Raw genomic sequence first — 25,243 nt, 5'->3', positions numbered from 1 at the left:
GCGATATCGCATGTGGCCGAGTCCCAGTCTTGGAATCAATCTGGGCAGGCGGCCTTCCTGCAACCAGCGCCCCTTGTTACTCAATCATTCGATCCACCGCCCTTTCCACCTCCACAATCCCTTCAGCAGTATCCGCCTCCATTACCATATTCTACTCCATCGTCATATCCTGCACTTGGGTCGGCGGTTTCTCCTCCTATCCAATCGCTCAATCATCACTTCAACCCTCCCGCTATCGCACATTCCACACATTACGCCAGTCAAACCCCACATTCCAATTCGCTTCACCGCGTATCTACCGGTGGACAATCATTCTCCATGCCGTCGTCGTCGTCGTCATATCCCACTTCATCTTCGTCCGCGCCACAGGCGTCCAGGTCGGGATATGCGACTCAGCACTTATCCGCGCCTGCATATTCTCACTCATCCGCCCCAACATCACCTCATTCCTATTCGTCGACTTCTTCCCAGGGCTATTCCCCTGCACAGTCCTCGTCTGTCCCAACTTCCTCTCCAGCCCATTCATCATCCTCATATTCGTACTCCAACCCTCCGGCGTCCACTTCTGCTCCGTCCTCCGCCTCCGCCTCCACTTCTACCATCCCCATGACGAGCCTCCCGCCTCGGCGCCGTCGGCTACCCATGGTCACAGTCAAGGAGGGCATTTTCTGGTGCGAATGTGGCGAGCACTTCGCTCGCAAGGGAGACTTCGAGCGCCATGCTAGCACGACGCAGGCTCACGAGCCGGTCAACATCCACCTGTGCTCTGTTTGTCCGGAGACGTTCACGAGGAGGGATGCGTTGCAGAGGCATATGAAGAAGGGGAAGCATTGCAAGGTGATGAGGAAGAAGCCTGTCAGGGGGGCTGAGAGCTGGAGTGGACGCGGATAGGTCGTTCGGCCGTGATCTACGTGCGATGGTCTGTTGGCTGGATTGCACGGAGGGGCGTAGGTCGGGGGTAGGAATATGGAAGGTACCCGGAAGGTCGAGTGTGTGGGAGCTGAGGGACAAGCTCCGACCGACTGGTCAGTGAGCTGGTCGGTTGCTCGGTTGTGGATTTGATTGGTGAGAGGTTGGCTGATTGATGGTAGTGCGGCGGAGGATGTTGACTCAGTTGCGAGTACCTCGATTTGAAACATCTGCGCACGAACTCGGTAAAACTGGTCGTACGCCGTTTTGGTTCTTCTCCCCGATGCTCCGCTTGAATCGTGTCTTTCCCTCGCTGATAACGGAAGTTTTGTCCCAGATAGAAGTAAAAGTAACGTGTCTTGTTTGTGATTGTGTCTTCTTGGTTTTCGTTCTGTTTTAGGTCCCATGAATGCGTCTGTCCATCGTCGCGGGCGACCTATTGTTTATAGTTAACTTCATCATCCTATGTTTTCTCTTTGACTTCGTTTTCATTGTACTCACTCGTCTTTGATCGGTTTGTGCTCGTGTTCGCTTATAATACCACTAATGATGTCCGTCCGATTTGGACCGCCCGCTCTGCGTTATTTCCCTCACGAACTTATGATTAGCGACTAGCTTGCCCCGTTTGTCCCTCCCACTGGCAGCCGATTCAGGCTGTTTCGTCTCTATGTCTTCTCAAGTCCCGCTGCTATCAATAGCTTACGCTTCTGTACTTCCATTCATTAATCCCAATTCACAGGGATTGCATTGTGTCTTCTTAGGGAACGAACGCCGTTCAGTCTTTGTTCCGTCCCCTTGAACTGGTTACTACCGGGAGTAAAGGTATCCGGAGACTGCCTTGGCGCCTGCGAACCGGCCTTAGGTTGGAATGAAGGATCTTCAAGCCAGATAATCGGTTTCCCGGTCGCAGTGCCTCTGAATGCGGTACGAATGGCGTCGTTCTAATTGTGGGCCAACTCTAAAAGGAGGGGTATAATATTTTCACCGTAGCTATCGTACAACTGGGGAAACGTGCTCCGCTGACTGAGCTACTTGATGAGTATACTTTTTTTTTGGCTGGCCACTGCAGCTTGAAGGCCCGCGACTCAGGCCTCCTGATCCGACGCGACTGCCAGAAACTCATGCTTCTCGGCGCGCCACTTGAGGGCTATATTGGTGATTAACGTCTAACTAAAAGTAAAAACACTTACAAGTACTCTCAGGAAGGATTGAAAGGCCTTTTCGATACGGGATGTGATTCTGACTCCTGAGGACTCTGCAATTGCAAGTTGACTGCAAGTCGACCATGGGCGGAGATTGATTTCCGTGGGAAGGTGACACCGAATGTGGAACACCAGCCACAGACGCGGTGCAAGTGGTCACATGGTCGCGTCAGTCGATTTCATTTCCGAATCTCAGTCTGAGTCTCTCCACTACCACCACCTTCGCCGTCGTCGCAGACAACGATGGCAGCCTCAATATCACCGCCGGCACCGCCGGCGGCTCAGCCTCAACCTCGACGTTCTCGTCTCCTCGACGCTCTCGACGGCAATCTCGACGCCCCATCCGAGAATGTTACTCCTAGCCCTGTTCCTCCGAGTCTTTCGCAGTTAGGGATCGGAAAACGCAAACGCGAGCAATCGGCAAATGGTAACGCGGCGCCTGGGCCAAGTCAGAAGCGTATTGCGTCAGGATCGAGTGTGCATGAGCCGGGACCTGAGCATAGCAAGGAGGTAGTGAATAGGTTGCCTTCAGGTTTACTAGCATATACGCAGTCGACTGGTGCGTCTTCACTTTGTCTTCAGTGTCTCGCAGTAAGATCTCTGACTATGGACGGCGGGGTTCCATTACAATAGAGTCGACAATAAAGCCGAGCCAGTCCGAGAACCAGGCAGCAGGAGGCTCGACATCCTTGCCAAGGATGACAGACACTGGAGGCTTCAATTTGAGATACGACCATGAAAGCCCGCTTCACCCGAGGATAGATGTTGGTGGCCCAGACCAAGCCCAGAGGTATGTTTCGTCTTACTCTTTTACTCCTGGACACACACTCGCGAGTATGGGAGCGCACACAAGGGCATTCTGGTCGTAGACGCCTCGCCGAAAGGCTGTGTATTCGACTGACTCGTAGCATGGTCGTAGGGCATGTACGAAAATCGGATGTGACACCGCTTGGTGTATTCTTGGACCCATGCGGGATCTTATCTCGTGTGGCGGCGCGCCTCTTCATTAGCCAATGTCTTACCCTTGAGCCACAACGGGCCTTTCTTCCCCTCCCTTTCTATGACCTTTGTTCGTCTCTCCAAACCCTTCACCAATAACTGAAACTGAGATTTGCATAACTGACACTCCTGTGACACAAGGATGGCCGAATTTGTCTCGCGATCACTCGACAATCTCTCCAATGGCTTGCAGGTCAGAGACGGAATGAAATACCTTGGATTAAGAGAGTGAGTTCTTGTTTTACCACTTTCGTACGCCCCGACCATGTCCGTTCTTCGGCGCAACACCACAGGTGGTACTTCTAGAAGAGCTCTTGTATTGACCGCCTCGACACTTTTCTCTAGTAACCGTGACCTGCTCCCAGGCATGGAAGTCCGTCTAATTCCGCATCAGATTATCGGCGTGACTTGGTAAGTGTCTCGCGTCTCACTTTGGAACTTTACTCCAGCTAATACGTACCATAGGATGTTGACTCAAGAAAGAGAATCGCCGTACAAAGGCGGTATCCTAGCGTGCGTTATCTATCTTTGTCTCCTCATTGCAAGTTCTCCTCGCATCTCTTCCGTCTTTCCATACATCGTTTGAACCAACTTTGTGATTGACGTCTTGCCCACGGCATACAGTGACGAGATGGGCCTCGGAAAGACAGTTCAAATGATTGCTACGATGGCTATGAATCCGCCGAGCGAGGACGATAAGAATAAGACAACTTTGATCGTGGTGCCCGCAGCTTTGCTTCACCAGGTATGCATTCTCTCGGTCTCTACCCGAATTGTTTTCCCTTGTGTCACGCTCTTTTGTGGCGCAAACGCTAACATATCGCCATGCAATTCCACGCGATTGTGACGATCTGATGCTGGTTTTGTAGTGGAAGGAAGAGCTCGAAGCGAAGACGAATGGAATATTCAGTGTACACGTACATCATGGGAAGGAGAAGCTCAAGACATTGTCCGCCATGAAATCGAAGGATGTAAGGCTTTCTCCCGTGGTCCTCCTTGCTGGCAATGTATCTGCCAGCTCTGAAATATTGACCTGTTGCTCGTGTCGGTTTATAGGTTATCATCACGACCTACCAATCTCTGAACCTTGAATTCTCCATCAAGGACGACTGCGCCGATAGCGCAGAGGAAGATGCCTGGCTAGAACAATACGGAGGCTTGATGGCCAAGATGAAGTGGTATCGAGTGATCCTGGATGAAGCACAGTTCGTCAGGAATAGGAATACGCGGTCGAGTAAGACGGTGGCGATGCTCAAGGCAAAGTATCGGTGGATGTTGACGGGTACTCCGATTACGAATTCTTTGTATGTGTTCATCGGGGATTCGGGCACTGTGGTAAATCTGACCTCTATGATCGTTCGACGATGCCAGGGCGGATCTGTATGGGCTTATTCGGTTTGGGAGGTTTAGACCGTGGAATGATTGGGAGTCTTTCGATGGTCATATCGTAAGTCTGTTTCCATATACATCTGTCCCTGGTATTCTGTTACTCATGACTTCGCGATATCATTTCTTGCTATCTTAGGCTAAAGTCCAGATCGAAGATTCTGTCCTTGCTGGTACCCAACTTTCACTCTACTTTACCCAGCCACGTTGACAAGAGATCTTTCGTCCTACGATATAGGCATGCGCGCGCAAGAGATCCTCAAGCCCATCCTCCTTCGTCGGACGAAAGACGCAAAGCTCGAGGGAGAACCTATCCTCAAGCTCCCGAATAAATACATTGAACTGAAGACGATGCAATTCTCGGAGGACGAAAGGCAGGTACGTCGTTGTTACTCTATGTGGCATCCTACCACCGGCAGTCCACATGTCAATCTGACGGGGCAAATAGATCTACGATAACTTCGAAAAGAGGGCGAAAATACAGATCGGGAAATTCATCAAGGAGAACACGATCCTCAAGAAGTGAGTGTGACCCCCGTGTCTGATTCGTAATCTTGAGACTCACTGATTCCCTTGTGTTTAGTCATGCTGCCGTACTCGTCATGATTCTGCGCCTGAGGCAGCTCTGTTGTCATCCGTACCTCATCCTTGTACGCTCTTTTCTGCCTGTTCGTGCCTGTGGAGTTCATTGACGTTTATTCAACCGTGCAGAGCCAAGCTGAGGGCTTCGAAGATCCTAGTGTGATGATGGGCAGCGAAGCCGACAAGGAATTTGCACGGGCGAAGAGGCTGAAAGGTGGCGCTTGGTGTGCGGATGTAAGTCTTGATTCCTTTCCTTTCATTCACTTTGACCCGAGCACCTGGATTGAAAAACGTCTGCAGATGAAGAAACGGTGAGGTTTTCGGTGCGGTGTATGCAGTACAGTGACTGAGGTAAATTGCTGGTGTATTCAGAGGCCTTCAACGCGCACGGGCGATGCAACTTGACTTCACGGATGATGACGACGACGACTTCGCGTGTCCTGTCTGTCATGATCGTACGTCCACCTGCAGCTTTTTCTGCTGGCGAGTCCCGCTCATGGTAATTGATATTGTCGCTCCCAGTCTTCGTCGCGAACAATGGGCGTGTGCTTGGTTGTGGGCATGAGATTTGCGCTGGTAGGTTTACTGTGTCGAGTCGAAAACGTGTCTCATACTGAAAAGGTTCACAGACTGCAGGGCTGATCTGGCCGAATCTGCGATCGCGCATGATGGAGTTTTGTGAGTGGCCTCCTACGATGAATCGCGAGGATATGAGCATAAACCAATCGTCTTTCTTTCAGTGGCACCGGCAATGAGAAGGAGAACATGAACCGCGAGAAGCAAATCGAAGCCGCTGAGTTGAAAGGCCTTAGACCTTGTATGTCCGATATTTTACCTTCGCAAGAGACGTATCTCTACTGACATGTGTTGCGGAATTGCGTCAGGCCCAACTTGCCACGAATTCCAAGACCTTCGCCCGAACGCCGTTTTCATGTCGTCAGCCTTTGACCCAACCGACCAAGAACTGAAGGAATTCGTCCGTTCCGAGCAAGCGCGTTCGAAATCGCAGTCGAAATCCAAGACGAAGAACAAGACAAACTCGTTGTCGGACAGCGACTCTGACAGTGACGATGTCGAAGTGGACTCGAAGCCGGTAGCTGGCAAGGCGAATACGAGTGGGAATGGTCTGAAGGCGGATGGGACGTTGGCGGCGTTGAGCGATAGCGAGGATGAGTTCCCTGATTTGGGAGCGATATTGAAGAAAGAGACTGTCAAGAAGGGGAAGGGGAAGGTGAATGCGAAGGCTAAAGGGAAAGCGGGTGCGTTTGTTATTGGTAGATTTTTTTGGGGTATGATGGCGATACTGACTAGTGGGCGGTGTGCAGTCAAAGGCGAGGGCGCTAGTGATGTAAGCAATTTTCTTTCTTTTCACGTTGGAGCTGGGTCCGGGGACTGACTGCTGCGCGATGCGGTATTGTAGGATGATTTGCTCGACATCACAGTGGCGGACGTGAAGCGACCTATTCCTCCGTCCGGCGAGTTCGATGCTTCGGAAGAAGAGTACGCATTCGCAACTTTCTTTACCTTCCTCAGATTCGATTGTGTCGCTGATCTCTCTTCTCTTCATAGGGACAGCGCTCCCAAATCGACTATCCGTGCAGCACCCCGCCGCCGCCGTCGTGGGTATGCCGATGGGACGCCCGACCAACAAATGTTGACCGCTTGGGGCAAGGGTGATGACGACCTCGAGCCGAGTGCGAAAATGTTGGCCTTGATCGAGGAGCTGAGGGTTGCGGAGAGGGAAGGCGACAAGACGATTGTGTATTCGCAGTGTGAGTTTCTTATAAGATTTGGTCTCAAATTTCGTCAGCTAACAATTCATTTCTGTTATAGGGACATCCATGCTTGACTTGATTGAGATGTTGTTCGGACGGTATGGGATACAGAATCTGAGGTACGATGGTAAGATGAGTCGAGAGGCGAGAGAGAAGAGTCTCGGTATCTTCAAGAAGATGGGTGGTCCAAAGGTCATTCTTATCAGGTATGCGCCTTTTATGCATTCCGGATCCGACGTTCAAAGTTTTGACAATGTGGCGGTGGCGTAACACAGTACGAAATGTGGTGGCGTCGGCTTGAACCTCGTCTCAGCCAACCGGGTCATCAACATGGATCTCTCGTGGAACTATGCGGCGGAGTCTCAGGCCTATGATCGCGTACATAGGCTAGGCCAGGAGAAAGAGGTGTTCGTGAAGAGGCTGGTAGTGAGTAACACGATTGAGGAGCGGTACGTGGCGTTGGCATCGGCTCATGTCCTGTACAAGACTAATTTCATGCCGCTGGTGCATCACAGGATGCTGAGGCTTCAGGACGTTAAAGTCGGTGCGTGCCTTGACCTATTCATCGTTATTGAGTTGTAGCGCAACTGACCTGACACGTTTACGTTTCAGGCTTGTCGGACGTCGCGCTCGGAGAAGGGAATGGTATGAAGCTCCACAAGATGAGCGTCAAAGAGATCAAAGCAGTCAGTCATATTCCTATTGTTTAGACTTGGCTCGACTTGCTCATGGGGTTGGGTCTTAGCTTTTCGGGATGACTCCAGCTCAACAACCAGGACAGACACATCTACCCTATCCCGGTCAACCACAGCCTCAGTGAGATGTAACACTGTCGCAAAACTTGCATTTGGCTGGTCAGCCATAGCGAAGCCTGATAGCAGTCATAATGCCTGAACAGGGAGCGTGCATGACCGGACCAGCCCACATCGGGCCTGAGCAGGGCTGAGCAAGGCTGGTGCGGGCTGGTCATCTTGAAGTCGTCCGCTGAACAGAGCTGAGCAGGACTGGCAAGGACTGGTCATTTTGGAGCCATCGGCTGAGCAGGGCTGATCCTGGCTAATAATGTCTGTACATAGCTCCGATGCCGTTGGCCAGTGCTGAAGAGGCCTGACCATGTCTGATCGCTGAAATAGTATACTGGACTACAGGGACCTTGCTAGGCCGCCTCGACCTCAAGAGAGGGAAGATGAGGGGTGAAAGATCTGGCGGAGCATTGTGGGCATGCATTTCGCGCCACGAAAGAACACGATATATTTAGAGCATTTCCAGTATAGACCACTCCGCGATGACGCAGTGGTCTGTTTCGCGACTCCAACGCAAGGATGTGAGCAGCATAACACAAGTCGGGTGTTCGAATCCCGATTTGGCCTGATACTTGTGGTCTAAAGAGACTTCTAGCGAGTACAATTCGTAAGGAAAGTAAGGAATAAAGGTAAGAGCACTACATGAGTAAGAAAAGGATACTACAGAGGGGTAAAAGGAGAGGTACAAAAAGATGAAACATCCTTTTTCTATTATTCCTATATATCGTCGTCAGGACTGCTCAGCCCGCAACACGCCGTATAACGCCTGTGCAGGTCCGTCAGGCTGATCAGGCCTGATTGGCCTGACCAGCCCGCTCATCCCCTTTCTAAAGCTCGGGAACCCTGATCAGGCTCTGTTTCCCTGGCGGGGATGTTCAGGCATGGTTTGGCAACATCATGCAAGACCAGCCAGATGCAAGTTTTGCGACAACCAGTGTAATGTTTTTGAGGTCGCGCTGTATACCATACCTGCCATTGGTGCAAGGGGATTACTTATTGTTATGTTCTATTGCCACCACTTAGATAGAGGTATTGTACGATCCGCTCTTACTTCATTCCGTCTTCTGTTGTTCTCGACTGCCCTTACTCTAATGCTCTGCTAGTTTACCGATTATGGATCCCCTGCAGGATACGGGCTTGAGCTCGATTGACTCCATCCCCTTTGCTCGTTATACATATGCATTACTAGTGTATAGTACTGTTTTGCTAAAAATTTTCCCCTGCCAAGTGTCTCGTGTGAGTGATTCGTCTGTTTCTTCCGCGAAGGTATCGTTCGAAATAAGGTGGAGTTTTCTCGGTTTACTCTCTTCAAGTTGTCTTGCCACAGAAATTGATATCGGCCGTTTACTTCCTGCTCTTAGTTTGTAGCGGGACGAACGGGTTACCTTCTTCAGCTTGGTCAATGCTGTACATCGGTTGTCACCCGCCGAGGCCAACCCTGGCCAACGCAGGTTTATTTATAGGAAGTAAAGCATTGACTTGACCTGGTGTCATCAAGACGGAGACAGCTACAGTCACGATCCCTAACGAACCCCATCCTGTTTTGATGATCCGTTGCAAAGTTCTGGACCCCCTTGATTCTCTTCTTTCTCTCAGTATTCCAAGATATAAGAGAAGAATGCATGAGGCACGTCTCGCGACCAACATATTTCTTCCTCCCTACCATGGCAAGCTTTCGAGGATATACCCTCATAACTACGCTCTTTTCAATTTTTTGCATTACGTTGGCAGGAAACACAGACTGTGCAGGAACTGGACTTGATTGGTATAGCAAGACTGTGGGAGAAACACCTTGTAAGTCGCCTACTTATATGTCGAGTGTCACGTCATTCATCGCTGTCTCTACCAGGTATGACTTATCAACGACTCAGGCAGATATGCAACCCTGATTGTAAGTACCCTCGTTCTAGACTTTATTATACCTACTCCTTATGAAGTTGATATGTTCAATTGTTAGATGTCGTGGGGAGTTTTCGATCACAGGCGCCAGGCGATAATTGCGACGAACAAGTCGGTACGGGTATCCAACGACCAACCATTCTATATAACTAGTCTCACTACTTATGCAATTATTTACTGCAGCGGATTGCTGCTGCAACTCCATATCGTGGGCACTGAGTATGTTATGTATGAAGTGGGTCGACCCGTCCAAATATATGTCATCGTTTCCATTGAGCTTTCTTAGTTGCCAGAAGGACACAGCGACGCAGAACGCGCCCAATGGCATCGATGCTGGTAGGTATCTTTCCATCTCTGATCTTGCCGGCCTGTGCCATCTATGATATTGATACTGCGATTCCCGAAGGAGTCGGTGCATATTTCATGTATCTTGACAACAATCAAGGTCGATGTGATGGTGTAACGAACCAGTCGTAAGTACACTGTTGTTGCATTGTGTAACGCCATCCGCTTCTCCAACGTACTGATTTCTTGGTGCAGATTTTCTCCGAGCATACAAAGTGCGGTTTGTAACGAAAATATCAATGTAATGGACAATCTTTACTCGTTATTCTGGAGCGATGGATCATGGTACGCTGCATTTAATCAAAAATGTGTTGGATATATTCTTGTTGATGCCGTGTCGTATTCACAGGTTCTAATGTGTATTTTGGCGCTGTCTTGACATGGAAATATCTCAACGCTTCCCTTTCAGCACATACACCAAGGACTCCAGTGCGGAGGCCGTCGCGGTTAACAACGGCCATGTGTTCAGCCATTGCGCCAACAATGGCTTCCTTGGTGATACTTCCACTTCGTTTACACAGAAGGACCCGAAGCTCGAAGGTCCATCTTTGTTTTCGCCGTCAAGTACAGCGCCAACAGCAACAACTCTTTCCGCACAGCCATCGACGGGCACCAATATATCGGACTCTTCTGTCATATCTCCATGCACTCTAGCACTATCATCTCCAACGAGCCTCAACCCGTTATTCACGACCTTCGCAACTTCCAATGCCCCAAAGACACCACTCGTTCCGTCGACTCCGACGCCGACATCTAATTCTTCACACTTTACCGTCATAACATCCGTGTCAGCCGGAGTGGCCTCTGCAACTCCCGACTCCCCTGCCATACCTGATCTCCGAAATCATTCGAGGCTCAATAATGGAGCTATCGCCGCTATAGTTATAGGAAGCATTGCCTTCGTTTGGCTCATACTAGGAGCGCTCTACTTTCTGCGCCTCAAACAAACACGGCACAATGACGGTTCGCTGACGGATGTCACACGTTTCATTCGCGCATCTCGGGAGGATGATTCAACAGTAGAGTGTATGTGCGTGTCTGTGTCTACAGTCTTCGGTTGTTGGTCACTGACGTGCATGAAGCATCTGAACATCCAGTCTCAGATGTCGGTACACATGGCGCACATCTAGCAGGACGACCTTTGTTGGAGCCGCATAGTATGCAAGTTGGGGAATCCTCGCAGATTCGAAGCACTGAGATTATACGTCCTGGAGCTACAAGCAGGGATGCTCTCCTCAAGATTATCCCGGAACGCCGCTCCCAACCCTCATTTCTCGATATGTCGAGTCCGGTGGAGAAGGACGCTTTGGCTCAATCAGTTCCTTCCCCCTCTTCGTATAGAACCTCTTTTCTGGAAATGCTGCGAGTTTTTCAGCACCGTACGAACAACGTTTGATAGTTCCTGAGGTCATCTTGACAAGTCCGTCGTTGTTATCGACATTCAGCAGTACTTACATAGGTAAGGCTCCGGCACAACTCGAAGGAGTACTCTTACAGACCACACAACTAATTAAATTTACTCTCAGTCTATAACTTCTACTCATACGTTGCATCTATACCACAGCGCTCCTCTCCTTGTCAATTATGCTCAAGACAGGACGCCACTGTGGCCTTTGCTGCCTTTTGCTGCCAGGAAATGAAAATCGATCTCCGCTCTCGGAATCAACCGTCTGCTTACACGCAGCTCGGCAACACCCACTACTCATTATTGCTTGACACTCTTCCGTATATATACATCAGAATTCTATATCAATCAGTCTCCTCGATTGCCCTCGATCTGATCTGTGTTGACATGTTGCCCTCCGCATCGTGAAACAGCTCTCAAAGGGCCATCTCCACTGATGGGCCGTCTCACAGAATGGACCCACAGCTACTGACTACGGGCAGACGACATAAGAGTACACATCGGGATATCTGGTATCTTATGTGAGCTCTCCCTTTTCGTCATCCCCTCTTTTCACGAGCCAAGACCGCATGCCCTGCCCACTGTAGGGATAAAATGCTGGTCCACGTATTGAATACTTGTGCTGTACGATGATACTGGAGGATACTGGCCGTCTTCCGAGTTTCCAAGCGCCACTGTTGCACCGCCTGAGTCCGAATAATCAAACCTGGCTTGGCCCTTACCCTGCGCGGTTTCTGAAACCTCATGGGGGTCTTCGTACCCCCTGAATATCATCTTTCGAACTAGCTTATGATGACAGAACTTTGAAACAGCTGTGTGGACGAGCCGCTACACGCACCAGTCACCCCCACGAGATCTATCAGTAGCTTTCGAGTTTGCTCCTTGAATCTGGGCGCTGCCCACGTATCGTTACGCTATGTATCGATACATGGAGGCTGCATGGAGGCGCTGCAGGTTGCGAAGCCAGTGATTTCTGAGTAACATCGCCACCGTCCCCCGAATCTACGTGACGGGATATTGGATCACAGAGGAGGACATCTTTCTTGGTACTGTCTAACCATGTACCTAGTGTGACGTCAATGCGGCCGCAGTCTCTCAGTTGCAGATGGACTGAAGGTTTCCAGCTCCGCAATGTTCGTCAGGCAACCATCGCTGTGCACAGGTACACCTCCCCCTGAGCTGTTGGTCTCACAGCAAAACAAGTATTGGTGATATTCATGCCTTTTGTGCCAGATAAACTTCGACGACTTCACTGGATGACGATTAGGGCCAACTACGGGGTCACTCATCTGCCCCAACCACACCGACGTCGAATACCATACCTGGAAGCTCAGTATATCATGCAAGTACCAAAGGCAAGACTTAGCCAGCAAAGTCACATGTTGAATCATCGTCGGTTCTCCGGGATACATTTCACTAGCGATGCTGAGTTGTCAAAATTATTGTCGCATCGCTTCATCAAAATTATAGCGTGATATATATTATTTTCAATGCATCTTTCAGCGGGGTTATCAATATGTGAGTCGCTAACCTGTCCTTCTTCTGACAAAATCTGATCGTCGTTTCGCTCATGTTTTCAGATGCTATGATTCCTCTCGAGTTTCTTCAACCGGTGATAAGTATGTGCGACGCCGTCTGCGAGACCCCTTGACACCAGTCCGTCCGTTTCATTCATGATTCCATCATACACCACCATTCTACATCTTTTGTCTCACGATGATCATGATACGATGTGAGTCTGACAGGTCCTGCTTACTGGTCTTCCAAGTCGATCAGTGCTGCGAAGACCACACCATCAGAGTACCTGGTCATTTTACTTCTTAATCTGGAGGTATTGCACTTTGTGCGCAAGTGATGACGAGGAAACTTAGTGATAGTACATAGGATTTGATCTCCTGCTCTTCCTCAATAAGACATCAGAGCACTTGGGGACCAGGGCAATACAACATCACCATTGCTGTGATTTCGGGCGCCTGTATTTCCGGTACCAGAAGGTTGTGATCGGACTGCTCGAAGAACGCAATGATTTGAATGCAAGCTGTCGGTCGGAGAAAACTGGCTGATCCATCAACATCAGCGTTGCGATCCTCCGCTGTACTTGTGCTGGACTCGTTTCTCCCTGGGTTGAATCTTCCTTCCCTGCATAAAGATATCTACTGCTTCTCGTTCTTGTCAAGATTCTCGCAATGCCTGGTGCATTCACTCTGCTGACAATACTTACGTTGGTCACTGTTGTGGTCTGTGTTGTAAATACGACCTGTACAAGCAGTGAGCTTAATTGGTACACGCAGGCGGTGGGAGAGACACCCTGTACGTCGGCCCCGTCTCACACTCCCATCTCACCCTTGACCCTTGACCCTTGTCTACTTGCTAACGTTGGCCGGTGTCTCAAGGTGTTACGTATCAACGCCTAAGACAGATCTGTAATGTGGACTGTAAGTATATGTCTTTTGGCCTGCACCTTGGCTCATTCGACTGTTACCGACAGATGTTGTTGGCGACTTTCGTCAGCATACACCCGGCGACAACTGTGACGATCAAGTTGGTACGTGATTTTTGGCAAGACCGTTACTATCTCTTCCATTATCAAGCTTTTTTTTCTTTTTGGCTTTTATAGACGACTGTTGTTGTAATTCTATATCGTGGGCACTAAGCATGCTCTGCATGAAGTACGTGCTTGAGGGCCGTTGACAGGATGTCAATATCTTAAAAGCTCTTCCTAGCTGTCAGCAGGGTGACGTAGACAGTCAAAACGGCACAGATGCTGGTACGACCTCTCTCATCGGATATTAGGAATTCTTCATTCGGCTTGTGATGCATTTTACTGATCTAAGTAAGGCAAGGGATCGTATTACATTTATAGAGATGAAGATCAAGGCCATTGTGTCGGTGGGACGAATCAGTCGTACGTTATCTCAGCAATATCTCAGAGTTGTCTCAGAGATATCAATGCTGCCCGCTTTCAACTGAATTTCCTTGCATGTCAGACTGCCCACTGAAGTTCAAAGTGGGGTTTGCAACAGAGGAATCAAAATAATGTCGAGTCTGTACTCGCTCTTTTGGGACGCTGGAGATTGGTAGGCGTCTGCTCGCTTTTCCCCTGTTATGCACTTTGCTGACTTTGCTTGATCACAGGTACTAGTGAGCTCTACCGCAATCCCTTGGCTCTGTCAACAGTTGTCTCACACGATATTCGTTATGCATAGCACGTACACACGAGATGCCAGCTCGGAGGATTTCTCTGCCGACAGCAGTATGATCTTCGGCCGTTGTCCCCAGGACTTAGCGAGCACCGGTGTGTTGTTCACGTTTTAATATACATTACCTACTCTACACTGTGTTTGAATCTTTTGGTATGAACAGTCTCGTCTAGTACCCAATCCTCTTCGCAACCGGTATGAGGTTGATCAATCTACTCATTATACTGGTACCATACTAAGACATATATTCTTCTCGCAGGCGTCATCTACAAGCTCAGTGGCCCCACCATCTACTACGACCTCAGCTACGCCCCCAGCAGCTTCCGATTCCCGACTGCAAGGTGGCCCTATCGCTGGTATCGCTTTAGGAAGTACGACCTTCTTACTGCTCTTCATCGGAGGTCTTTACTGCGTTTACCGGCGCTCAAGACGCTCTCTCGTCTCACCTGGGCCGGCACCTGGTATCACGCCATTTATATATGAAGAAGCATCGTCCTTTGGAGCGGAATGTACGTTTCCCTGGGCTACTTGCTTTACTAGTTCATATGGAATCTGACGTTTCGGGCTGTAGCTATTCAAGCAGGCGCAGGAAGGAGACCTATCTCAGGGAGCGTCGGAGAATCAAACGGCCGTCGCACTACTGGAGACTTTTCCAACATCGGGAGCTCGAGTACACACTCAGGCCAAGGTCGTCATATAACACCGGAAAATCACGCTGGAACCTCGTCTATTCTTACATCGGAGGGGCACACTGTGGAGGAAAACGCAGGGTTACTTACGAACATAGGATTTTCCGAGCGCAGTCATGGTCGGCGTCCGCTGCCGTCACAACCGTCAACGCGTCCGCCTCCATCATACCATACAGCACCGTCCAGTTACGTGTCATAGAGGATTTATTTTTCCGTGACAGTTCTTGCATTACCACCGAGCAGTGTTTCGTATATGATTCCGATTCAAGCTTCGATGTCTCGCCCCATATCTGCGATAGATGGCCACCCACTTATCGGATGAATCAAAACACAATGAAGAGTCATACAGAATCATCACATACCGACCTCGTCAAGTATCAGCCTCGAGTGGAATTGATGTAAACTTGAACATGCAGTTGCGTCGAGCTATAATTTTGACTGTAAGCAATCGACGCCAACTCTTCAAGTCAACTTCAATTGCGGTGAACTTGCCATCCTGGCAAATCCCGTACCCACAATCCCACGGCTAATACGAAGCATTATTTACGACCAGATATTAATGCCAAATCTGAGAGCCAGAAGATACTTATTGTGACTTGCAATGACGCTAATTTAGAGGTGTTTGTGTACCCAGCAGAGTACGATTCTCAAACAATTCTTCAAGCCACTAGGGAGAACCGGGCCACATAAGATAGCGTACTTTAGCGGTGCCACACTGCAGTCGAATGAGTACTTTGGCGCCCGAACCACGTTTACTTACTACCACCATCATCATACCCAAATCATACCCAGGCCTGCACAAATATGCCCACTATACCTTGGTTCTCCTCAAGTTCGCCGTCACAATCCAAAGTATTGCCACCGCCGCCACCACCACCACCTTCGCCACCTCCACCTTCATCCCCACTCGAACTTATTGATCATTTCCGGTCCAAACTCCAATCCATCCCACCCGAAACCCAAACTCTCGTTCTTGGCAGTTTCGCGCTCGGTGCTTTTTCAACTTTTGGAACTAGATGGACGTATCTACGGTTGTTCAAGAGGATACAGAATTCAGATTGGGTCACGCCGAGGGATTTGGAGAGGAAGCGGTGGGTGAAGGGGTATGTGACCAGGTGAGTTATTGCAGTCTCGTATACAACACCCTTGTACTAGCGCAGAGCGCTCGCTTGAATAATGATTAGAATTGAAGTGAAATGGCTTATACAGCGTTGGGGATGCAGATAATTTTCGATTCTATCATACCCCCGGCTTTGGGTGGAGGTGGCCTTTGAAGTTCAGGTCGATGCCTTCGACGACTAAAGGTACGCTCGCTGGTGTTTGCTCTACCCGATTCGCTTGGAACCGACGTGTCTCGATAGATTTGAGAAATCAGACGCTTCACATACGTATGGGAGGCGTCGACGCTCCCGAGGTGCGCCTTATTTCTTTCCAATTACTCTGAACGAAGGTATACCAAGAATGAATTACATCCTTTGATACAGGCAGCGCATTTCGGAAACATCGCACAGCCCTATTCTGGAGAAGCCCTATCATGGCTAAAACACGAGATTGAGGGTGAGATAGTTTATTGCCAACTACTCAAGAAAGACCAGTACGGCCGAATTGTGCGTATATATATCTCTCTTCCTCTTCCACATCCCTCAGCCTGCTATGGCTTCATGTACGCGCCAAACACGTGGTTCAACGTCAACATCGCGCGGACCTTACATGACTTCAAACTATCGCTCTATAACATCATACTAACGCGATACCATCATATTCCAGGTCGCAATGGTCCACCACCCCTCCCGCATTCCCTTTACCCGTTCCTTCCGAACCGGCCAGTCCCTCTCTATCCTCATGCTCCGCTCCGGCTGGGCCGAAGTCTATCAACAATCTGGGGCTGAATACGGGAAATGGGGCAAGGAACATTTCCTTGAACTAGAACAGCAAGCGAAGGCTGCTGGGAAAGGGGTTTGGGCTCAGCCTGATCCGGGCCTTTATGCGAGTTGGCGTACGGCGATAACTGGAGAAGTTGAGGAGCGGGTGGAGAGGGAGTCGGCTGCGGATTATAAGAGGAGAGTTGCGGCAATGGATAAGGAGAAGACGACGGTCGAGAAGGAGAAGCCGAGGAAGGAGAGGGAGAGCAAGAGACCGGGAGCGTAAAGTGGACGATGCAGGAGGACATGTTGGGCGATGGACTGATATCAACGTGGTATTGTAGGCGGCGTGTATTTGTTGTGACGTCTTCGAGTACTTAGTAAGGGCTGATGAATACTATGAAGTTAGAAGTTCTATCGAGGTTAAGTATTCCTGCACTACGCCACAATTCGGACCAGAACAGGTGCCACTCCGAACTGCTGTATAGCTCGACTCGGCTCTCGCCGCTGGCTGGCCAGCAAAGTTGTTCGCTCAGAGTAAATATTCGCAGAACGGCGGACGATCGTCGGATTCGCCCAGATTTCCTTCTATTTACGATGATTTAATCATCATCGATGGTATATCAGTTTTCGCGAAGAGTCTCACCACTTGCATCCTCGAACTGGAACAGCCTCGCTTACTGTTTGACGCGGAATGGCTGGAGAACAAACGAACGGCTCTAGCCTTGGAAATTGGAACGGCTGTGGGTAGATGGACGGGCGATTGCGTGGTCGATAGAGGACACGAGGCAAGGAAAACTGAGAGTATAAAAACTGACTAGATATCGGAGGCTCAAAGGAATCTCAGCTTGCGTTGGCTTTCACCTTCGTCTGCATACTCTCGTCCTCTCATGGAGATCTGTGGGCTCATTTAGGATCCTGGATGATGTCGTCTTTGTGCCAGAAAGCATATTGGTGAGTCGTCTCCACCTTTTCGGCTCTTGGTCGTGTGGCTCTGTGAAGTGGTGTACACCGGATAGGCCTGGGGCCACAGTGGCGAACTGGTCGGATTGCGATTTCTGTCCCTACGAGTTGTTGCGAATATTCGAGTTGACCACAATATTTATTATTGTACACAGAAATCCGACACGTCTACGAAAGAGCCATGGACAGGAAGAATAGGAACGTTGTGCGAGTCTGAGTGAGTGCATCACCAGTACAGGAATATAAACAAGCTCACATCGAGCCGTGATACAAAAAAAAACAGGGAAAACACATACAATGACAAAAAATCGAATGAAAAAAAGAAAAAAGAAAGAAATCCAACAGTCTGGTAGGATCTACTCGCGCCCTCATCGCCAGGCAAGTCCTGCATTCCATCTCCCATCCCTTTGCCACCGACGGACAAGTTCAACACTTCTTCGTCCTCGTCCTCGTCCTGGTCCTCGGCGGTTCACCAATTCGATGACGCTTCCACAAATGTTTCTTCAGGACGTCTTTCCTCACCCCGTGCTGGTGTAGCTCACAGTCCACGAACTGACAGAACACGAGTCCGTCCGAGAAATCGTCCGGGATGCCATGCCGCTGTTTCCAGCCAGGGATAGAGCGCTCCGCTTCATGGTGTGGTGAGGTGCAGAAATGACGGCGGTAGTCGTATTGTCGACCAAATTTCTCTGGCATGCAGGAATGAGGCTCGTCCTTCGACCCTCTCTTCACCCTCTTCACCCTCTCCACACTCCTCCTCTTCTCTCGAGTCTCCTCCTCGGCAGGCGTCGTTGTTCCGGCGTTGACACCTGAGCGAGAGAGGAAAGCGTCGTCACTTGTTGGGACATCCTGACTTGTGGATGCTTCCGATATTGCTGTGTTGTCGTGCTGGACCTGTGGTGCGGTCGAGCGCGTTGAGTCGTCAGAGCCTATCGGCTTCTGCGGGTCGTCCTTTCTGGTCCTCTTCTCTCTCCCCTGTGTAGATGACGCGGTGCTCTTCCTCTTGGGGGGAGGAGCTGACCACCCTTCAGCGAGCGCACCGTCGGCATCATATCTAAGCTCCCTGCTGCTGCTGGACCGATCCAAGCGAGGGTAGTCGAGAAATGACGATAGATCGACGTGGTGGAACAGGAAGTCATACTCGTCGTAGCCATACTGAGCGTGCCGGAGGGAGTCTGGGGGAAGCATCGGATCGAGAGGGGTGCCGGGGAAGGAAGATCCCGTTCCAGACGAGGACGATGCTGTGGGGTAGGCGGATTGGGGTGTGGACGAAGTGCCCGCTGGGCTGTCCCCGATGTTCTCGAGCACACGATCCACCCTCTTAGAGCTCTGCTCCAGGAAGTCCAGAAACTCGTTGATGGTCATAGACTCTTCAGCAGCGGGCGGGTTGCCTGGGATGTGGGTGATGGGCTCGATGTTCTGAGGTGCTGCACGAGAGGGCAATGGCATGATTTGTCTACGATGACCCAGTGTATGAGGAACATTGAGTCCCGTTCCCCTGGACGAACTCGCGATGCGGATAGGGGGCAGTGCGAGCTGACGTAAGTCCCAGTCGCTTGTGTCGTAGGAGTACGTTGGTCTGATGCGGTAAGGCGAGGGATCAGGGAGGGACTGGAGTGAGCGCAGGGGTTCGAGATGGGGAACCGTACAGCTCGTCAGCATAGGTCCTTTGACCACGAAAGACACTGAAGTGCGTACCTGTCCCCCGAGGTTTGGCATATGGCCATCAAAGTACCCAGTCGGTGTTGGAAGTGGGTAGTAAGGTTGTGCTACTTGCTGGGCAGCATGTTGTGGCGCCTGAGAATAGAGGTTATGCTGAGCCGTAGACGCGAAGTTCCCGAGAGCATTCGTCTGCGGCTCCAAGCCCCAGATCCCGGGGTTCTGAACTTGTTGCCCCATCGTGGCACGACCAGTCTGACCTGGATGTTGGTACGATGTTGGGTTCATTGTGTTAGTTGTCTAAGGGTGGCGCGGAAAGCAAGAGTTGAGGCAGAGCAGTAAGTGCTTGAGAGCAGACGATCAGGCAGTCGGGGAGAATGGTTGTGTCCTTCCTCTCGTCGCTCGAAGCTTGCTTATATGCTGCTGGACTTTACTTTGACCTGCCCTTTGTCCTCGGCAAATTCCACATCTTCGCGGGCAAAGCTAATAGTCTTCCTTCCGCCGGAAGCTTTGTTTTCTTTGTGCGTTCCTGCCTTTTCTGGGTTTCTAAGCGACAGGGTCGTCCTGGATCCGCTCCGCGACAAAGCGAGCTTTGACTTCATTACGACGCGTCGCTGATGCCTCGAGGCTCAGACAAAGATCGGGACGCGTGTACAGTGTCGGTGCTGTGCGGCGAGAATCCATGTCGTTCCATTTTCCGGCGCCATTACGTCCTCCTGAGACACGCTCGACGTTCCTTTGTTCGCGGCAAGTACCGTGAGAAGCTGACCAGATTATTTTTCTCCTTCCCCCAAGGTCGGCTACGAACATGATTTGGGAGTGGTCTTGACTCTAGCGCGCATGACACAATCTTACAAACAGTCCCACTCTTCCCCGGGAAAGGTGTTGAACAGCGGCGGTGAGAGGTCTGTGTCGTGGAGTGCAGCGACAAGGTGAGCCACTCATCCTTTTGAGCCACTTACCCTACGCGTCATCCTCCGCTCATGCACTTAGATATTTCCGCAGACCCTGACACGTTTTTATCGATCATCATCCATTCGAATGAAAAGATCTGTTAGCACCTAGCCTTCCCCATGCCGTCTGTTGGAGGTTTCGAGTGCGCGGCTGGCGCGTAGTGGACACAATCACTAATGCGAAAGCGACGAAGTTCCAGCTTTGATTGTGGGATGCGTTGATACATCCAAGCTTCCTCTCAGGTCTAAATTGTCTTCCAAATACGTATGGAAATCCTGTTTGTTTTCATTGGGGATGGCGGTTCATCATGCGCCACGATGGATTTCACTCAACTCCTTCGCCTGTTTTTTATGTACAACATGTCTTCTTGGTCGTCCATATTTACTTATACATGGATCTTTGAGTATTAATTCATGAGACCTTTACCACTGTCCGAGTCCTTGATTATCTACCTTTGAAGACGATGCAATATAAGCAGGCCACAGTGGCACCCGACCAGACCCTGCGAATTTGCAATCTATCTTATCAGATAAACATTTCGTCCTCTCCCAGCACACGACCAATTCACGAACCATGTCCTTCACCCACCACGACCACCACCACGGCCATGCACACCATGATGACGACCGCTCACTTACAATCCTCTATGCTACCGAGACCGGTAATTCACAGGACACGGCGGACAGGATTGCTGCTCATTTACGGTCGATACACATGAATTGTCGTTCGCATGATATTGGGGAATATCCACTCGTTCGTCTCATACTCCTCTCCTTGTTTTTCAGAAATAAGTATCCAAATTTCTCAAGATGTATGTTTCTTAGGAAGATATTCTTTCTGAACCACTCGTAATTTTCGTCGTCTCGACGACGGGCTCTGGCACCGAACCTCGAGACGCAACGCCCCTGATGGATTCACTCCTCCGATCGGACCTTCCCACCGATTTATTCGACGAGTTACATTATGCGGTATTCGGGCTTGGAGATTCGAGTTATGAAAAATTTTGCTGGCCTGCTAAGGTTTTGGACAGGAGACTGGAAGGGCTGGGCGCGAGGAGGATATGTGAGAGAGGAGAGGCGGACGATCAGCATGCACTTGGGTGAGTCTTGTCACGAGTAATATTGGGTGGAGGAGACTTGTGCTTGTATTTATGGTGGGATTACGATTGAGTGATGAATTCGTGGCAGGCTGGTTGGAGTAAACAGTCTCTTCCGGTTGAACCGGGCGTATTTTTCTTACAGCCACAGTAGCTGGTGCCACACATCCTCCTGTTCTTTTTTCACTATCATTTCACGATTGTACTCGAAACTGACAATATCAATTGTAACAGCATCGATGGTGCGCTGGACCCATGGCTCACAACTCTAACTGCCTCCCTCCTCACGCTTCTCCCTCTCCCGCCCAACCTTCATCCCCTCCCCTCGTCCTCCCTCCCACCGGCACGCGTCAAGCTCATCGATATCTCCAACACATACTCAAACCCAGTCCTCACAACTTCTAAAAGTGGTCCATCAAGTGAGCCGGCAACAGAAGCATCGACATCTCACTCGTACCCTGCGAATAACTTAAGTGGCATCTCCGGGACCAGCGTAGCCGAAAATAATGCGAGCAGGAATTATCATAAAGTTAAAGTACTGAAAAATGTGAGGATTACGGTGCAGGACTGGTGGCAGGATGTGAGACATTTCGAGTTTGGGAGTGAGGATGAGTTGAGGTACGTTTCATCTCATCTCTGTGGTTTACTTTTCCTGCAATTTCCGGATTTTGTCTGACGACTGTGCCTCTTATACTGAATGACAGGTATGAACCGGGAGACGTAGCCGTTATACACCCAGAGGCATCTTCATCGGATGTGGATGCTTTTTTGGAATGTATGGGATGGGAGAACGAGGCTGATAGGCCTTTCTGGGTTGTTCATGAGATGAAAGGTGCGTCTCAAGTCTAAATGCTCTCCACTTAGCGCTGCTAGGTACTGTTATCTAACAAACATGTAATATCAAGACCAGTCACTCCCGTCTTCATTGTCTCTACCCCTCAACGAGCATATCTCTCATTTGCCGCAAGCAACCTCATCCTTGATTCCACCACCACCACCACCACCAAATGCGACCACTCACCGTCCACTAACTCTACGACAACTCGTCATGCACCACCTGGACATCAACGCTGTGCCGCGTCGTGGTTTTTTTCGACTTCTGCGACATTTTACGGAAGACGAGAGGGAGATGGAGAGGTTGGACGAGCTGGGGGAGGCGAATGAGCTCGGGGCTGTGAGTTTCGAATCCTTCCCCCAATACGACACCTACTGTGTCTCTCCCCTGCTGTCAAAGCCTGTGCTATCGGAATCGTTCGCTGACAAGGGTACCCTTTGCGTGGCGCGCCGCATCCGTAGAACGACCTGTATGATTACGCCACCCGGCCCCGACGTACGATCCGCGAAGTGATGGAGGAGTTTAGAGGCGTGAAGGGAAGGATGCCCAGAGAGTATGTGTTTGAGATGCTACCCCCGTTGAGGCCACGGATGTTTTCGATTGCTAGTGATGTCGAGGTCCGTGTTTTGTTGCTCGCTCTCCTCCCACAAAGGCCACCCTTACGCGCGTGCACTTTCCTGGGCGAGGTATTGGTGCTCATTATGGGTTTGGTTTGATGGGTTATTGTTTTAGACACATCCGAAGGAGGTCCACCTCTGCGTTGCGATAGTGCAGTACAAGACGAAGCTGAAGATACCGAGACGGGGCGTGTGTACGAGTTATTTGTCGTCTTTGAAGTCTGGTGCGCTTGCCCCTCTATTCTTTCCTCCTCTCTATAACGTTAGACCTCCCACTCACGCTGTACTTTGTGTTCTAGGCACGACCCTCCTCCTCGGCCTTCAAAAAGGGCTGCTCTCCCTCCCTCCATCTCCTTCGATACCTACCATATGCGTAGGCCCAGGTACAGGCATCGCGCCGATGAGAGCCTTGATTGAGAGGAGGGTGCGGCAGGGTGCGAGAGGTAAGCTTCTGTGGTTTTATACTCTCTCCATTTCTCCGCCTTCTTCCTCTTTAAGATACGATGAGGATATGCAAGAGATTGACTGCGGGTTTTTTTGTGATCCAGAGAATACGCTCTATTTCGGATGTCGGAGTCAAGACAAAGATCAGCATTACGGTCAGGAGTGGGAGAGACTTTCCCAAACTTCTGTCCCGCCTCCATACCTAACCTATCGACCCGCCTTCTCGCGTGATAATCCGGAAGGCGTCAAGAGGACTTACGTTCAGGATTTGATGGACGAGGATCGAGAGAAGGTTTGGGACGTGGTGGGTAGAAGGGGCGGATGGGTGTATATCTCTGGGTGCGTTGTCTTTTATCCTGTTCCCCGATTCTTCTGTATACTAGCTCCCAAGGATTCTCATTCTTGTTGTGATTTTCATGTGTGGTATGTTTTCGCATCCGGTGTGGCGTCATATAGTTCCGCGAACAAGATGCCGGCCGCCGTTCGTAAGTCGATAGCTGATGCGGCGAGGGTATGTGGTGGGTTAGGAGAAGACGAGGCGAAAGAGTATGTGGAGAGGATGGGGAGAGAAGGCAGGCTTTGGGAGGAGTGTTGGAGCTGAACGGCAAGATCATCCTGGCAAGGTGGCAACGGTAGAGAATTTTCGTGATTTTATGGATCTCTGACCGTATACGTATACGGGGCGATGACGAGGCTGTTGACTATCTAATCAACGTCGATGGAAAGACTTCGAGGTCTGTTTTGTTATGGCCTGGGGGCTCGGTATAGCCTTGCTCTTCTTCTGGCGTCGCACCCGCGAGTGCGATTATCTCGTCCAGATTATTCCAGGCCGACCTTCCGAATTTTGGAGCAATCCTTTGGGAGAAGCTCAGAGGCGCCGTTACGTTTTCCGCAGTGGCGCAGAATCGCCACATCAAGTACCCTGTGGTGCCCATCATGCATCGTGCCCCACCTTCTCCGCATGCACCTCCTAGCCTGTGCTCACACCGTTTGTTGTTCAGCCGAGATCAGTGTCTTGGTCTTTCCTATCAGTGCAGACGCGTCATATTCGCAGAACGACCTCTGCGAATACTCGCTGGAGACTCACGCGAATGCTCTGCACGCTCCAAGTTTAGAGCAACGGAAGGATCAATGAATATGTGCTCGAGATGCTATCTCGTCCACACCTGAGGATGCTCCCCATCGCTATATAGCGATGCTAGCGCTGAAGTCCGAGGTCTTCTTTCGTTGTGGGATACATCCGCATCCACTTTGTCAGTGATGATACTGATCATGATCACGTGTAAGTTTGGATGATCACCTCCACATAGAAGTCCTTCGAGAGAAATGGAGCCCTGCATTGCCTCTATGCGGTACAGGTCTTACTCCTTCCACCCTTCCTCCGCTATCTTGCGTTCCTGTGCTGATGAAGAGGGTGGGTGTGAGATATAGGTATGTATGCTTCGTCATTCTAACAGACGTACCGAGAACTGACAATGCGGTTCCGGATTTATCTTCTAGACGATATTCTTTTCACCACCAGACACTACCTTCCTCAATGTCGCAGTCAAGGAGCACTCAAGTCACACCTGGTTTATCGACTCACTTTCTCGCCGGACAAGCACAAGTTCATGATATCA

At 50.3% G+C, this 25,243-nt stretch overlaps 8 protein-coding genes across 8 annotated transcripts; 5 read left to right on the top strand and 3 right to left on the bottom strand.

The window, feature by feature from the left end:
* Positions 1–650: 650 nt before the first annotated feature.
* STEHIDRAFT_123288 (uncharacterized protein) lies at positions 651–1,635 on the bottom strand. The gene has a single exon (XM_007306555.1). The coding sequence runs from the start codon at positions 1,314–1,316 to the stop codon at positions 738–740; it is 579 nt and encodes a 192-aa protein (XP_007306617.1). The 5' UTR covers positions 1,317–1,635; the 3' UTR covers positions 651–737.
* A 1,617-nt stretch (positions 1,636–3,252) lies between these two features.
* STEHIDRAFT_61302 (uncharacterized protein) lies at positions 3,253–7,563 on the top strand (the record flags this gene model as incomplete). The annotated part of the gene is made up of 24 exons (XM_007306234.1): positions 3,253–3,338; positions 3,456–3,521; positions 3,576–3,623; positions 3,735–3,855; positions 3,980–4,081; positions 4,167–4,414; positions 4,482–4,557; positions 4,636–4,669; positions 4,735–4,874; positions 4,945–5,018; positions 5,080–5,146; positions 5,208–5,316; positions 5,379–5,408; positions 5,453–5,533; positions 5,601–5,654; positions 5,708–5,756; positions 5,819–5,895; positions 5,963–6,054; positions 6,184–6,341; positions 6,648–6,850; positions 6,912–7,059; positions 7,129–7,302; positions 7,369–7,397; positions 7,466–7,563. The coding sequence occupies 24 exons, from the start codon at positions 3,253–3,255 to the stop codon at positions 7,561–7,563; spliced, it is 2,364 nt and encodes a 787-aa protein (XP_007306296.1).
* Positions 7,564–10,280: 2,717 nt separating this feature from the next.
* Positions 10,281–11,296, top strand: STEHIDRAFT_159184 (uncharacterized protein; the record flags this gene model as incomplete). The annotated part of the gene is made up of 2 exons (XM_007306554.1): positions 10,281–10,926; positions 10,998–11,296. The coding sequence occupies 2 exons, from the start codon at positions 10,281–10,283 to the stop codon at positions 11,294–11,296; spliced, it is 945 nt and encodes a 314-aa protein (XP_007306616.1).
* Positions 11,297–14,341: 3,045 nt separating this feature from the next.
* On the top strand, positions 14,342–15,393 carry STEHIDRAFT_159183 (uncharacterized protein; the record flags this gene model as incomplete). The annotated part of the gene is made up of 6 exons (XM_007306553.1): positions 14,342–14,382; positions 14,441–14,446; positions 14,512–14,600; positions 14,669–14,700; positions 14,765–15,014; positions 15,077–15,393. The coding sequence occupies 6 exons, from the start codon at positions 14,342–14,344 to the stop codon at positions 15,391–15,393; spliced, it is 735 nt and encodes a 244-aa protein (XP_007306615.1).
* A 605-nt stretch (positions 15,394–15,998) lies between these two features.
* On the top strand, positions 15,999–17,444 carry STEHIDRAFT_170187 (nuclease; the record flags this gene model as incomplete). The annotated part of the gene is made up of 5 exons (XM_007306552.1): positions 15,999–16,309; positions 16,404–16,498; positions 16,556–16,608; positions 16,679–16,801; positions 16,962–17,444. 5 exons carry the CDS (start codon positions 15,999–16,001, stop codon positions 17,340–17,342), a joined length of 963 nt encoding a protein of 320 aa, XP_007306614.1. The 3' UTR covers positions 17,343–17,444.
* Positions 17,445–18,445: 1,001 nt separating this feature from the next.
* STEHIDRAFT_159181 (uncharacterized protein) lies at positions 18,446–19,966 on the bottom strand (the record flags this gene model as incomplete). The annotated part of the gene is made up of 1 exon (XM_007306551.1): positions 18,446–19,966. One exon carries the CDS (start codon positions 19,964–19,966, stop codon positions 18,446–18,448), a length of 1,521 nt encoding a protein of 506 aa, XP_007306613.1.
* Positions 19,967–20,045: 79 nt separating this feature from the next.
* STEHIDRAFT_123286 (uncharacterized protein) lies at positions 20,046–20,779 on the bottom strand. The gene is made up of 2 exons (XM_007306550.1): positions 20,684–20,779; positions 20,046–20,610 (listed from the first exon to the last, which is right to left on the bottom strand). The coding sequence occupies exon 2, from the start codon at positions 20,486–20,488 to the stop codon at positions 20,225–20,227; it is 264 nt and encodes an 87-aa protein (XP_007306612.1). The 5' UTR covers positions 20,489–20,610; positions 20,684–20,779; the 3' UTR covers positions 20,046–20,224.
* A 426-nt stretch (positions 20,780–21,205) lies between these two features.
* On the top strand, positions 21,206–24,338 carry STEHIDRAFT_100578 (riboflavin synthase domain-like protein; the record flags this gene model as incomplete). Its single annotated transcript, XM_007306549.1, has 10 exons — positions 21,206–21,385; positions 21,457–21,731; positions 21,963–22,346; positions 22,433–22,560; positions 22,634–22,902; positions 23,025–23,180; positions 23,296–23,404; positions 23,480–23,623; positions 23,729–23,963; positions 24,081–24,338. The coding sequence occupies 10 exons, from the start codon at positions 21,206–21,208 to the stop codon at positions 24,223–24,225; spliced, it is 2,025 nt and encodes a 674-aa protein (XP_007306611.1). The 3' UTR covers positions 24,226–24,338.
* Positions 24,339–25,243: the final 905 nt, after the last annotated feature.

This window comes from Stereum hirsutum, assembly GCF_000264905.1.
Source record: "Stereum hirsutum FP-91666 SS1 unplaced genomic scaffold STEHIscaffold_11, whole genome shotgun sequence".
Taxonomy (NCBI): domain Eukaryota; kingdom Fungi; phylum Basidiomycota; class Agaricomycetes; order Russulales; family Stereaceae; genus Stereum; species Stereum hirsutum.
Note: the sequence above shows the minus strand (reverse complement) of the source record. Positions and strands in the feature narration are given on the sequence as shown.